The 15,996-nt window shown below is 36.2% G+C and overlaps 1 protein-coding gene across 1 annotated transcript; it reads left to right on the top strand.

The window, feature by feature from the left end:
- The first annotated feature begins 2,429 nt into the window (after positions 1-2,429).
- LOC124356894 lies at positions 2,430-4,139 on the top strand. Its single transcript, XM_046808172.1, has one exon. The coding sequence runs from the start codon at positions 2,480-2,482 to the stop codon at positions 3,845-3,847; it is 1,368 nt and encodes a 455-aa protein (XP_046664128.1). The 5' UTR covers positions 2,430-2,479; the 3' UTR covers positions 3,848-4,139.
- The last annotated feature ends 11,857 nt before the right edge of the window (positions 4,140-15,996 follow it).

The following is a 15,996-nucleotide window of genomic DNA, read 5'->3' as shown; positions in this document are numbered from 1 at the left end:
TTAAATTTTGAAAAATTTCGGCCACATCTTACGCAAAAAACGAAACAATGATAACTTTTAGAATCATACATTATGCAATAAAGTTATAAATGTATGAGATTTTACGGGATAACGCGGTTGATAAATTAATTAACTTCATGTAATCAGTATACAAATGAACTGAATATTGTTTGAATGACACCACTGCAACCCTCTTATTACTTTCCTAATAGGAAATCTAGTTCTTAACTAATAGTCAGCGTTTCATAAAGTTCGTGTATTACGTGTTTTTTTTTATATAACTACGAGAATGAATGTCTAAGAAAATAATGCTGGAAACATGTTATCGACCATGTGAGATCAATCGTTGAATTTTTATTATTTACCTTGAAAGAAAATTTTAATCACAACTCGGAGGAAGAGACTACGGAGTCCATTAAGGAAGGGAAAATAGAAATGGAGCAAGTGCTGATCACTAACCAAGAATAAAAGATTAATATACAGCGAGAAGTTAATAAGCAGCATATGACGATACTGGTAGTCTTTGTAAAATACAATTATGCACGGACAGTGGTGTTTATTGTATAATAATAATAATAAATGCCAGGATGATGTATCTCTGAACACATACTATTTAAAGTAAAGACTACTAATAAATAGTCAACGAGAAATTAAAAAGTAGCCAGCCACAACGGCAGTGGTATTCATTTTACAGTATAATAATTATGCTTCCATCTCTCTTAAAGAGGGTCAGAATCTCGTCAACTCCTACACGGCTAGCGTTCTTATTCTAAGTAGGTCCTCTCTACTTACTTATCAGGTCTTTTCTAACAGTGACTTTTCTTATTCTCATTTGTTTTTACATTTGTGCCAATTAAACTAAAATACATTGAGCGTTTACATCTTTTGCGTTACTGTAAATATATTAACGAAATGCTTACAAAATGTAGAGTGATAATTGTTTGTACGCTCCTGCTTGTTATAGTAAGCAGTTTTTAGTACACGAGAACAAAAAGTGGAAAAGTTGGTATTTTTTCTAGTTTCAGTCTAGAAACCTACCTTATTAATTACTGAGTAATATTTCTATGGTAGACGTTACAGTATAAAAATGGTAATTATTTTGAAATTAGTTTAGTTCTAGTACATAGAAAAATAGAGTTTGTATGCTTAGTACAGTTTCATTAGTAAGTGAGTTGAATTCTAATTGTACGATTAACTATAAGCATCCAATAATACAATTTCTATAGTAAACATTGCTGTAAATTCTGAAAAACCCAACAAGATTTCGGAATTGGTTCATAATATTGACCGAGATGAATTAATATATTTTAATGATTCTATAACATTTTACGAACATTTTGGCTTTGGGTTGTTTTTGAGGTGTATATCAAAATGTCATTAAGCCCCCATATTCGACTTTAATTAGTTAAATCTTTAATTACTTGAAATTCGTGAATGGAAAAATTAATTACGTTTTACTACATCGAGCAATGAAGAAAACGATCAAAATGTGTTGTATACACATAACGTAGGTATGGTGGAAGTATTGTGCACCTGACGAGACAATGAGAATGCCAATTCACCTGGATTACACTATATTTTGTAATCTAGGTATCTATGATGTTGAAACTACTCGTATGTAAATTGTTCTTTTGAGCTTCTTCCTCGTCTGTAATAATGCGTTTGAGGAGTGAAGTCTGTTATAGCATTCCAGATGGTGCACTAACAAGTTGAACTGGAGGTAAACCTCAACAACATTCATATGTGTTTTATGTTGTAGGCTAAGTAGTCTACGAATGTGAGTGAATCCAGATTTTAAATATAACTGTAATATTTTACTATAAAAATAGCGTTTGTGTAAATGCTGACAACTTACAGCTTACCATTTACAACAATGTTAGAACACTTTGATGCCTACTTCAACAGTAATTTGAAATTAGGAGTTCTTAAAATTGTATCGACAGCTTTTGCTTTGATGAAAAATATAAATCGTGAACACAAAATGTTCCAAGCCATACAATCAAGTTGAAATGTTAACGCAATGGTACGGCCTCGAAACGCTAAGATCTTTTCACGCCATTCCACGGGCGTGGATTGTCACCTAAGTACTTTCAGAATCCCAACGTGCAAATAGCTTAGGTAAACATGTTAAATGCATGCAAACATGAAATTATCTTCGCTTAATATGATATGATTTGTGTGAAGCAGAAGATCTAAGTAATTAAAAAGGGTGATCATAATATAATTCTGTTATATATAATCCAATAATTAAAAAAAAGTCCGAACTGATAAAGAAGGTGAGTAAAGAAGGAAGCTGATATTGGGCTTAGAAATATAAATTAATATAAACAAGCTGTTTTATATAAAAACCTAATTAGAATAATGTTTCTGTATTCTTTGGATTTTGTATCAGCTGCTATAGCTATGCGAGTTATGAAATCTGCGAGTTCTGCTGTGCTGTCAACTTATTCTATTGTGGCTTTTATTTTTATAAGTTTTAATGGAAATGTTAAAACATTTCAAGTTGTTTTGTTCCTTGATATTGTTATGTTACGTTCCTTGCTTTTCACAAGAACTACTGTATTCAACACCAGCAAATCCTTGGTCGGAAATGATTGAAATTACATGCCTCGAACTCACCGGATTTAAGAAGGTGGGCGATGATGCAGCGTACTCCAGGGAGATAGAGGTGAAGAGCGGACACCATGTCTCCCTACCGTGCTCCTACTGCGGGTCCGACGACGAGAAGCTGCCCAGAACATGGATGAGGAAACTTCGAGCGGTCAACTCTACGATGGAGGAGTACGGCGTGAGCCCGTTGTTCAATTTCTCGCACATTAAGTTCGATCTTTACCCTAATCACACTCTGGCCATTTATAACGTCGAGGCGTCAGATGGTGGGCTATACATATGTGCAGATCTACTGGCGGACATGCAGTACATGTTCAAGTACAGTTTAGACGTGATCGAATCCGACATCTCCGTCGTAACAGCAGACACCAGTTCTTGGGAGGCTTACAATGCCGATACGATTACCTCGGCTACTGAGGAGATTTACTACGATAAGAGGTTCAAGGAGTTGTTGGAAAATGTAAAGGTGAAAGTGGTTAGCGAGTGGGATCCTTGGATGCCCTGCGACGGCTGTGCGGGAGTCCGCCGGAGATTCGCAAAATGCAGAGTCCGGACATCGCTGAAAAACGCAAACCCCGCAAGCTCTTCAAGTGCTAACCTGACCGACTCGGAGTTGCTTTTAATCAACAGTACTGGGATCTCGTGTCATTCCGCGTTCCTGGCCGAGAGGTTTCCTGACCTCGGCTCCCTCACCGGCAGTTTACCCGACTACGTGGTGACTCAGAAGTGCTACGACAGTTGTGTCAGAAATGAATGGAAAGTGATGGGTCTAAAAGCTAAGTACATCCTTAATATAAAAATGGAGCTCGGATCGTCCTTGTCTTTCGACTGTCCAGAGACCGTCCTGACGAGCAACATTATCTGGAAGAAGAATGGACTCACCATCCATCCCATCACGTTCATGAAAACAGAAAAAAGCATAAAGAAATATTTGAAAAATATGTTCAAAAAGAACGTAGAGTTACCCCACGAATTTGTCGACCACATGAATATACTACAGTTGAGTCAGGTTCAATTCGAGCAAACCGCAGACTATATGTGTTTCGTGGACAAATCCATCATGAAGGTCATCCATGTCAACGTCACAACCCCGTGGGAAACCCTCAGAGAACGGCACTACAATTTCTGGCTGCTCTCCATATATACATTTTTAGTGTCAGCATCCATCGTGTCAATGGCTATCTTATGGGCCATACTGAACCGCCACCTGTTTATTTCAACAACAGAAGTTATATAAGAACAGGAATTAACAAGTGAAGTGTGCCTGTATGATAGCAAGCAAGAATCCAGCCCATATATACCATTATACCCTTCCAAATAAACTGAAGACTGGTCGGTCTACCCAACCATAGTCCTTTGTCCAATAAGAATGAATAACCAAATAGGAATCTTCAAGTAATTGATGTCACAACTTAAAATCTTCAGTTCCGAAGAGTCAGATACAATAAGCAATTATATGCTCAATATGTATTGTTTTTTGTCAAGTTCTCCATGTATAAAATTATGTGAAAATACATTTATATTTTGGAGTAATGTGTATATTATTTACATTTATACCATTAAACATTAAATAAAGAATATACGACAGTTAGTATAATTACACATTTCAAATATCCTTGAAACGTACTTTTATAGTATTAGCAAATAAGTAAAACCACCTAAACTAATATTTAATTTCCATAGGGTAACATACTACCCGTGTGGCACGTATACCGGACAATACATATACCTATGTAGAATATCTATTGGACAATACAGTCACATTGGTACGCATATAATACAGACTCTCGTGAGCAAATCTAGGGGATAATATAGATACCCGTGAGACACATTTTGTAGATATAAAGATTTTGATGGTTTACATACTTACAGTATCACCATGTATTATAACAGTTACAAGTTTACATTTATATTCTTTCTTGGCGGAGTTTTTTTTATAATTCAGGTGTCATTCCGCTTGTATAGTAAATCTAGCAACTCTTTAAAAAGTGTCATAATCTTATAATTTTTTTCGTTATTGAGCATTAAAAATTTCAATCATACGCCACCTTCAAATTTAATATAATATAATATTAATTTTTCTCTTTGTTTTAGACTGGAAGAAAAGTAATTGTACCAAACGAGTTTCTTACGTTTGTTGGTTTCTTAAATGAAAGATTAAAATTAAAAACAGTCACAGATAGAAAGACTGTAAACTAAAAGAGATAGGCTATTGGTTACATTTCGCCTTTAGCTCCTCTAGGTTCGTGGAACAATATAATAAGTATAAGTAATATGTAAGTTTGTGTAGAGAGTTTTCTACAAATAACGCAGCTATGGGGGGAAGGCTTCATTGAATGCGAATGTTGAGTTTAGTTCCAGTTCATTTTCTTCTTAACGTGCAGCATCGTGAGTCATATGATGCTGTAGCAAACTTGACTCCTGAAACCTGGAGTCATGCTCGTCTGGAGAGATCCAAAAATAGTTGACAACGGAGAACTAAGAAGCTCTTAACGACGCGACAGCATCAGATTTCAGATGCTGCACGTAAGAGGAAGGCGAACTGGAGAAACTCGATATTCGCTTAGATAGTTTTGTTACACCCTGTATATGTAGACTATTCGTGTGCTATGTACACCAGATTATATGTATATATTATTCCTCCGTTCCTTATATTTTTTTTTAATACAGAAATAAAGAAATCAGTAGAAATAAAACTTTTTCAAGCAGTCTAAAATAGCGCTCTAATAGGTCTCAGCTATCCGCCCAGAAACGGCTAATAATAAAAGAGATCGGAGGAGGTTTGGCAAGGATGCTATTAGATCGTGTGAAACTCTAGTCGAGCTCTGTTTGTTTGTCGACGAGAAATGAGGAAGTCGGACCATGTGTTCTCTTATTATAGCGCAGGCTTTCTACAGCGCGAACTGGTGGCAAACAATCACAGAATAGGAGATTAGTAGGGAGAAGAAGTGGATGGCAGCGGTAGAATAGAACTAGCAAGAACTTTCCAAAATACTAGGATGAAGGATGTATGATTTGATACGATGGTGACACCATAATATGTTAGTTTTTAGAGCTAATTAAAACGATTCTTGAAAGAAAACACTTACCTAAGACAACGAGGAAAGACGAGAGCATGTTGAAATGACTTTTTTGATTTAACTCAAACAACTCGAGTTAATAACACCTGTGATATAGGTTTCCTCTGAAATGTGTGAAAGTTATATTCTTTGTTTTTAACAATGGAATGGTTGTGAAGGACGCCAGATTTTTTCCGGGCATTTGTCATCAATCAGTGATACAAAAAATCAGTAACACGACGTTTCGAGATATGCAATCTGATTCCTTCCTCAGGTGAATAACTGACCTAACACATAACTACAATTTAAGTACAAATAAAAAATCATACTAGAGCGTTGTGGTACGCATGACAGGAATCACGGCAACCATGATGTGTATGAACTCCATGCACACTAACTCTAAAACATGCATTTAATAAAAACAATACTCAACACTAATGATTAGCACTGAACTTTCAAGCAGATTAGTGAGTTGTAATAAACCAATGTGGAGTCACAGTATGGCTTTAAGAAGTTCATCTAGAATGAACGAACAATAAGAAAAATGGAAGGGTCCGCAGTACTGACCGACAGAAGAGACTACTTCTTATAACGGGCTGTGAATATATATCTTGAAAAAGTACTTTTCATAATTATTAAATGGTTATTTTTACATGTTAAAATAATATGAGACACTGAGTTCTTTAACATAAAAAAGTTTCATATTTTCTATTAATCATATTTATAAAGATTTTTGTAATATTTTTTACATTTCATATATTACAATGATCACTGACTTATAAACATTAAAGTACCGGTAATAAATATTTATACGATTTTATTATTATAGTTTATATTAGTTTTTATTTGGTCAGTATTATTTTCACTACTATCTTATATTTCTACTACAGTACTTTATTTTATTGCCATTATATTCTAAAAATTAAATTGTGTGTTTAAGATAACTGAAATAAAAATTACAAATTCTGACATAAATTGCTCAATATCTTGTAAACACAGCATCTATTGTTGTTTTACTTATGTTTTTATCGGTCGACATTGTTAATATTATTTAAAGGAGAGGCCGATCCCCTTTTAAGCCTTATTCTGTCCGCCCTCATGGGCCACGGGCCTGTGCGAGGATCTTATCAAACAGAATAAGGGGGAGAGTCGATACAGTACAAGGTCAATGGTACTGATAAAAAGTGCAGTGGTCACAGACAGGATTTGAACCTGCGTTATCTCTAACTCAGACCCAACGTCCAACGACGTAGACCGCTCGGCCATCGGCACTCCTCACAAACGGTTAACAAATGGTTTTGATGTTTCTGCAGTAAAATTTGTGTTACAATCTGTTTTAGGTAATTTATTTTTTAATTGAATTTAAAGTGGTCCAATGTAATTGAGTAAAGGTTACAATTATAATCAACAGAAAGACTCATTTTCTTCCAAGATTAAATTACACTTCGGCTTTGTTAGCTAGAGAGATCTAACCAATTTATTTTTAATCCTTTTTAAAATCTCGTCAGGACATAACTAGTAGTCAAATAGAATATGAATTAATAGTAACAGTGTTAAAATTCAATTTATAATCCGATGAGCTTTAAATACTGATATTAAATAATGCGGTAAGTCAATAAATTTTACGTTTCAGTAAATCTGTTATTCTACTTTGAAAGCATGTGGAAAATATAAACATGCGTGACCCGAAACGAAAGTTTTTCCTCATGCAAAACAAACATCCATAGCCCGACAAAAGAAGTAGCCACAAGGAGCGACAATAGCCTGTCACTAGCACGGCTGGATAGCCACTGAACGGAGAAACGCACTGACATCATAATGCCCGTCTTAGTCCCTCCCCTAGCAGCTACAGAGCGAACATGCGTGATGCGTAACGTCCCGTGACGCGAATCGAGTTTTTACCCCATTCAAAACATACATCCATAGCCCGCCAAAAGAAGAAGTCACTTCAAAAAGTTCACTCCCTTTTTCTCTCCTTTTTGCCACAATTTTTTTCTGCATTGACGATCGCTATTTTCTATTGGCCTCTGGTTAGTTCTAGGTGGTTGGTCGGTGAGTCCAGACCTATCGTGACTTGTATTCGGTAGTTCAGTTTTAATAATAAGTCTTGTGTTTCATCCCTATTAAGTGCATCTTTTAGAATTAGTGGGCATGGAGTTGACACACAACATGGTTGTTGTGATTCTTGACTTATGCGTGTCACGACGCTCTGGTATGATTTGTTTATTTTAGCCTGGACCGTAGTTATGTGTTAGGTTATTCAGCTGAGAAAGAAATCAGATTGCAATCTCAAAACGCAGTGTTACTGATTTTTGTATCACTGAATGATGTAAAAGTTTTGTTTGTACATTTGTATTTACATATCAATAACTGAACTCCAAAGTTCAGAGAGTTGGGATTTGTGGCCGAGCGCCTGTTTATTTTTGAGGCGTTAGGAATTTGTGTATTATTCTGTTAATTTCTACGTGTTTAGTGTCAGTGGTGCCAACAGTTCTGGATTTAAACAATGTAATGTATAATCTTACTTTATCGCTGTTGGTTGCTTTAATAAAGCTGTAGGGGCTCCCACACTACTAATCTGTTACAGTTGTGTATTTTACAATGAATAATTTTTATTGATGATTGATCCTAGAGTGGGAGACCAATTTATTTGTGAGAAATATGGAAAACAAATATTTGATATTATGTAGGCGTTAAAAAATTGTAATTTCTTTTAGTGTTTTGAATAATGTAACTTTGTAGCAAGTGAAAATCAATGCGTGTTCATAGAAAAAGCGTATATATCAATACTCGTATTTCTAGCAGCTAGCGATGATTAAATTGCATCTAGTCTCAACATTAATATAAAAAATATCATATATCATATATGCTATTTCAACGCGTTTAAGTTACTGATTGTGTAAAATGTGAGAAAACAAAACAATTTAGCTGAAACATTTAATTTATCACTTATAATTACGAAAGTCACATTATGTCTTTGTAATAAAACGAATTAAGAGTCTTTGAAAATAACATTTTGACCTTTATTCGTCGCTTTAGATATTAGGTTTGTTCGTACCCTTTTCGTGTGGGACCAAAACAACCACAACCTTGTCTTTAGGTAGATTTAGAATACAAAATCAGCTATTGCAACTGTCCTCATGGTAGTATAAACATGACCCCCACAGGCCAAAACCATCACCAGTTCCATATGTATGTAGTATATCACACTACATCCATAATTAACTATAGTAAATTAGTATATAAATAAGTAACTTTTGAAAACAATAACTGCCCCAAGAAGCCGAAAAGTAAAATCTTGGTACAATTGATTTTATAAAATTCTTGTCTAAGTTCATTTGCCAACTTGGTTAACAATTTCGTTCCAATTTGGCACCAGTTCAAACATGAAAAAATAACAACTCCGTTAACTAACTATGGGCCAAGACAAATTTTTTCATCAAATGTTGTTTATATTTTGTATTTCCAAAGTATACCAAATTAACATATTAGTTGTAACCTAAATTTGTCACGGTGACCTTTCCGCTAATGTAAACAAAGGGAATGCTTCAAGCCAAGAGTCTGTTAGTGAAATAATCACAAATTAATGTTTTAGTGCGAACAGCTGATATTAGAAATAAACTATTTGGCATGGCACAATGCAGCGCGAGCCATAGCGCCAGGAGGTTCAAGATCAAAGCCAGATTGCTAAAGTTCTGTGGCAAGTGGTTGAAAACAATTTTCAAACTATGACAACTCGACAACGTTTTTAGCACGATTATATCAAAACTATTCGTATAATGTTAGGAATGTTGCTTAATGTTAACACCAAGCAACGACGTAATAGGAGCCAACTCAGTCAAATTGTTGTCGTCTGCAATAAAATTGTCTAACTGGTTAACCAATATTGTAAAAATTATTCTGAATTCACCCTGCATTGGGAGTGATGTTCCACTCAGAGTGACGAACTTTTGGAGTTGGGACCATTGGAAAAAGACACTAGGGAAAGTGGATCCATGAACTGAGCGATTTTCCTAAAAATGACCTGACCTGATGGAATAGATTGGCGTTTCATCAATGGCTTATTACAAACAATTACTCGGTGATATAAATGATAAAACTTTTACCAGCAAAGGCGCAAGCAATTGAGTTGACCTGTGAACCGGACTGTCATACGTCTGGGGGGCAGTGAAACACCGTCACGTGGTGGATTAAGTACATGTCTGAAATAGGTATTCTGTGTACAATATTACAATATTAAGAGTATAGTTAAAATCATACCGACGATCCGATGGTATGCTGGAACTAATTGCATATCTAGTGCAAGTGATTGTACTGCAAATTAAATAATCTTTATACACATACGTACTTTAAAAAACTGGCTTGCAAGGTTCCGGAAAAAGGCTTAAAAATTTTAAACAGTTTTTAAATACAAAAGAAAGTAGTATATAAAACATATACCCTCATAAGATCTGTAACATAGTGTTTCATGCGTTCAACAAACCCTAAAGGGTCAGATATTTCCTCTACGAGATGTCCATGGAGGTAATCTTATATGTAAGCATGGCCAAAACTAGATGATGTTCAAAGATTTATAAGACGAGATCGGTGTAGGAAAAATTATATTTGGATGGCCTAGTTTAAATGGTTTGCATTACAAATTGTAAATATCGGATATTTAAACGTGTCATAATATTTATGTGGTTTACCTACATAGTTTTAGATGGACAGAGGTCAATGTGGTGTGTCACAAGCAAAAATTCATGCAAATGGAATTGTATGAAATAGAAAATCCTACAAAATGAAGGTATAAAATGTGAATGTCGTAAGATTTAAATTTGACTTTTCATAAAAGGATCACATATCCTCGGCTCACTCAGTGTATCTAGTATTGAATCAAGGAAAAGGAAGTCCTAAAATATATACTGTATTCCCGTACTTCTGCCTTACAAGAGGAAGTTCTACATATAGCACTTCTGTCAGCCATGCTTCCTCCAGGAATCCAATCACTCGAATGAAGTCAAAACTGGGCAAGACTGGGCATTATTCTGCTATAATCTTATATCACCCTTGGATTTTGACTTCTATTTGCTAGTGTATCATATTCTACCAACAAATGATAAGGTGTCTCCTATCCTCTGACATAGGTGTCCTAGTCTCTGATAAGGTGCCCTCCCTACCTTAACTATCTGAGAAGATCCAAGCTTCGTGATGTTTTCATTGAACTTGCAATGCCCGTAAGGAAGTACTCGACACTTTTAAATGTTTACTATAAAGTGTGATACGCTTCTCAGCTCGTCTCTGCCCATAGTTCCTTGACTTGTCGCAGTCCCGGATTATCGAAAATATTCTTTTGCTTTACTCTTTCTCTAAACCACTTTTGAAAGAATTTAATATTCAATCCACATCAATAGACTTCACAATATAACTTACCGATGAAGACCGACACTTCTCAATCCTAGTCGCACACTCTATGCAACGCCAGAAAGTAAATAATATTTGAGAAAATATCGCCAAAGGAATAAAAAAGCTGTCGGAGTCACTAACAGTTTGGCACCGTACATAAATAGGCGAGACTGGCCGGGAATAACCGCCACGTCACCGTCTGCCTCACGAGCATCTGGCCCATACACTTAGGAATGAAATGTACGTGATTATAAGATATAAAACTTTATTTTCGAAAAGTAACAATTGTTCCATCTGGGAAAAATTCCACGTCTCTGTCATTTTTCAATGATCCATCCAAAGCGAAATGAAAGAGCTGAGGTTTGGCACCCCTAAACAAGTAGGTACCTAGACGGGGATGTTTGCTGTTTTCGCAGAGAAAGTGAGTGCCAAGCCGAGCAGGAGTGTGGGTTGAGGTCGGATAAAACCGTTAGTTAGGGACGTGGCCGCTGCCGCCGCCGGAACACTGTGGCTATTTGTTCTTATTTTAAGCAATGTTCAATTCGAGCCAGAAGTTGACAACCGAAAATAGACCGTGGAGTCAAGCAGCGGCAGTCGCGTCGTCCGCTTCCTTGCACCCCGACGGGGTCTGACGCCACCGTCATCATTTAGCAACACTGCAGTTTCTTCATTTACAGAGTTGGCACCGAGTAAATCTAAGTAGATTATTTATTTCAACAGCCTAACACGTTTACGCTGGTACAAAACGGTTATTCACGATGTGCCTCTTTCAAAGCCAAAGTGTTCACTTGCGGGAGACTGATTAGGATAGCGCAAAAGAATTACTACGAATATAGATGAAAAGGACATGAACACCCTTATAATATATTAGTCAGACATCGTGTATTGCACACTTTGCATTTCTGAATAGTGCCGCACTTTTACAACGGGTTCTTTTGCTCCTCTTGAAGATATTGACGTTTGGCACATTATTACAGATATTAATTGATAATGGGTCGAAAGTTGAATAGATGAGCAAGTTCACCTTTTAAGCCCCAAAATTCGCCCCACTACAAGAAAAGTTATAAAAGTAGTCCCTAAATGCAATTTTAGTATCAAGGTTATTTAAAATAACATTTTCAGTGTTTCTAGTAAGTTTTATAAAGCTGGATGTTTTGTTTCAGTGACACGCGGAGTGCGGAGTCTTGACGGGAGTTGACTGGTGCAACTCACCATGTCAGGGCCCCCAGGCCCCCCTCGTTACAGAGGGCCGCGCCCCCCTGGCTCCCCTTCCCCCGTCCCATTCCTTCGATCTCCGGGTGGATATCGTCCTTACACCCCTTCCCCACCACCCATAGCTTCGGCCCCACGCCGATCCATGGGTTCTCCCTGTCCCCTGCCTCCTTACATACCCTGCCCGACCCCGCGCTGGCCCTCGCCACTACCGCCTGGTATGCCACTCCCTCCGGGGCCAAGACCTTATCGGATGCCACTACCTGTAAGTATAAGTGTTTATTCAGTTTGTAACAAAAAATCTCAAATCTCATCTTCATATATTTCAATTCGAGAGAATGCAATACTACCGAATGTGACTCAAACTATTTCCCCAACTCTAACAACATTGAATTTTAATTATTGTTTCTGAACTCTTACTAGTTTCTAATAGCCTACCATCTACTGGCCAACGATCTTGGTTCAAAGACATGTAAAACATATTTTACTGTAAGCTATAAATTATTCTTTATCGGTATTTGTTATTCTATATTAGATTAATGAAGAAATCGTATACAGTACAGCTAATAAGATAGTACTATAAGTTATAGTATAAATATGTTAAGATACAGTAGAAATGTACAAGGAAACTACATGACAACCAGCCCCACCCATTATCTAGACACCATGTATACCGCCTCGCGAAAGATTTTGTACCGCTTGATTTTATAGCACTTTTGTGCAACTACATTTTGCACTGTTTTATGTATGTTACTATAAGTAGTTTTTTATGTAGAATCGGTCATCTGCTTTCTATACAATTTGTGTAGTCAAATATGCTAGAAATCATTCGTACTTGTTTTTATAGCGATTACAATAATTATTATGAGTAGGTTAATAAAGGGCGCAAAAAATAAGAGCTGTAGAAGTGTTCGTAAAGTATAGATATATTTCGTATAATTTCTCGAGTGGTATTACTTTACTTACTAAATAATCTATACTTATGAGTTTCGATCCCACTTCATATAAAAATAACAAATTCTGTTTTTACAATTTCCTTTCTGCAATGATGTATACTTACGTAAGTCTGATTAATTATTCGATCCAGATACAGGTAAATCGTTCCCATCCATCTCTTTTCGTCGTGATTTGATTTTAGAGTACACGCAGGGCAGCGTTATTACAAAGAAATAGATATCTAGGTGAAATCGGAAGTTGGAGATGGGAACTTTACGAGCTCATAATTTATTACCTTTGCCTTCTTACAAACGCCAGCCGAGATATGAGACGAAACACCAAATTAGATTAAAGCAGAGCGCTTTGTTTTTATATCTTAGTGTTAAGATCCGGTCAAGAATGTCTGAAACCACATTTAAACTCAACAGAAAGGAGAAGATGTTCATCGCAAGCTTAGTAGCAAAGTTCCCATCCATGAGTGCGGCAATCAAAATATCATATTCAACAAGACAAGATTGTAATAACGTAGCAGTTTGGCGGCCCTGACTCAACAGAAAGAAGAAGATGTTCATCGCAAGCTTAGTAGCAAAGTTCCCATCCATGAGTGCGGCAATCAAAATATCATATTCAACAAGACAAGATTGTAATAACGAAGCAGTTTCGCGGCCCTGACTCAACAGAAAGAAGAAGATGGTCATCGCAAGCTTAGTAGTAAAGTTCCCATCCAGAAGTACGGCCATCAAAACATATACAACAAGGAAAGAAGAATTGAACGCAGCAGATCGTTCTGCTGAACACCACGTCTCACAATACAAACATTTAATTACTCTTTTGCGTGTATAATTCCGTTCACAAATCTTGTCACATACACCCAAAATCCTTACATCCTAAAAACCTCAAACTAGTCGTAAAATACCATACACTACTACGACACGATTAGAAACTTACACATTTCCAACCGTAGTCCCTGCTTCGCTAATCACGGCTGTGTCATTCTCAGCACAATTGAAACAGTGAGACGTTTTGATCACCTTCACATTTATAAATTACATAATGCATGACATTGATTGGAAATAATGCGTCGATAGCCGAATAATAAAACAACTTTTTAGCAACGAAATCTGTCCCACTATCTAAAAGGATTGTCAAAGAAGAAATCACAGCCACGTGGTTACAAAATGGACTAAAAGATAAGGTGAAGTTCCACTCCATGACCTAGGAGTAAATTATATTCCTAAATAAAACAAAAAAGAGAATATTAAAGAGAAAAAACGTTGGAATTTAATGGCTCCTGTATGAACCGAAATCTGAAGAGCAACGGAGCAACCATTACAGTTACAGGATGAATTTTTATTTCACAGTTAATCTTAGAATATCTCTTTAAAAGCTCAGTTCATATCTTCCTTATACGGACCCATCATATTTCCGGAGTCTCAACATCTTATGTAAGGAATTCATCAATATGAGTATGAGCTAATCCTCATTGTGTCATCTGTAAGCCAGTTGATTACTGAAAAAATCCATGGTTAACTTAGGTTGGGGTGGGTTTAAATCACGAAACCTCTAGATGCAAATATTTAAATGAGCTTTTACATGGGATTCCAAGCAAGTTTGGACTCTGGCCTGGTTGAAATGGTTGCAGAACCTCTGGGAACGCGATTGCTTCAAGTGCATATCTATAAAACCATCGGATGACATAAAGAAGCATAAGGGCCTGTTCTTGTGCCAAACAATAATTTAAGGAACACTAAATTTTATATCTTAAGTCAGTGTCAACTAATCATCATTACTTATTTTTTTCGTGATGTTTGTGACTGAAACACGTAGCCATCATGTACATTGAACGCTTTTACCTTTTATGGACGTATACTGAGGATGAATCAGGGGAAGCAATATCCTCTTCACTTCTACTGAAAATAATCTGACAAAAATATAGAAAAAACCGGGTCGGTTGCAGAGATGTGAATGCTTGTAGAGAAAGCATATGCCATTACTTGGCAGTGGAGGTGAGACGTGGTGCCAAGTGTGCGATGAACAGCTGTTGTTAGGAATATCTCACAAAAACAGGCTTTGGCACAATTAACAGCTGAGCCCAAGTTTGAGGAATAGACCGCTGTTGAGGTTACTGTGCTTGCTGCTGGGTCTACTTGGCTTTAGACTTCCGATATTAGTGGACTTAGTATGTACCATTAAATATGTTAAGCGTGGGTAAATCCGCTTAGTGAAAAACGGCATCGCTCAATAATTTTGTTCAATAATTAACCAGTTTCGGGCAAAACTTATTATGGCGTTGGAATCTTGTGTAATTTAAACGTAATTTTTTACTACATTATAGTCATTCAACTAATTAATTGTACACCAAATTAACTTTTAATTGGTGTAATAAAACAAATTAGGTAGCTGACTGGCTTTATTAAACTTTTCGCTTACTTTTCGTTTAATTAATATTTTTCAATGTTGGAATTTCCAAACTTAAAAATACATTATATTGTATTCAATGAGTAATTCTGTATTATAAGTTGAATAATCCAGTTAATTATTTTATTTTATTTTTAGTTACTTTTTTATGTGTTTTAACGTGTTATGTATTATGAATGCATTAAATCATTTAAATACGTTTGTCTGAAGTTAAACTGTTCCAAAATGAGGAAGGTATTTAAATTCCACAGTGTGCTTACAATTGTCGTGGTATGTTTCTACGTCAGCAGGTTATATAAACAAAATAGTGACGTCCGGCGGAGAGTTATATACTTGGTCGCTTTATAAAAAAAACAAAGCATTACTAACATTCTTG

The sequence above is a fragment of the Homalodisca vitripennis genome, chromosome 3 (assembly GCF_021130785.1).
Source record: "Homalodisca vitripennis isolate AUS2020 chromosome 3, UT_GWSS_2.1, whole genome shotgun sequence".
NCBI lineage: Eukaryota > Metazoa > Arthropoda > Insecta > Hemiptera > Cicadellidae > Homalodisca > Homalodisca vitripennis.
This window is presented reverse-complemented; position numbering and strand designations above follow the sequence as displayed.

Excerpts from the sequence above, each read along its gene's own strand:
- LOC124356894 (XM_046808172.1), top strand. The coding sequence starts at position 2,480 with ATGGAAATGTTAAAACATTTCAAGTTGTTTTGTTCCTTGATATTGTTA.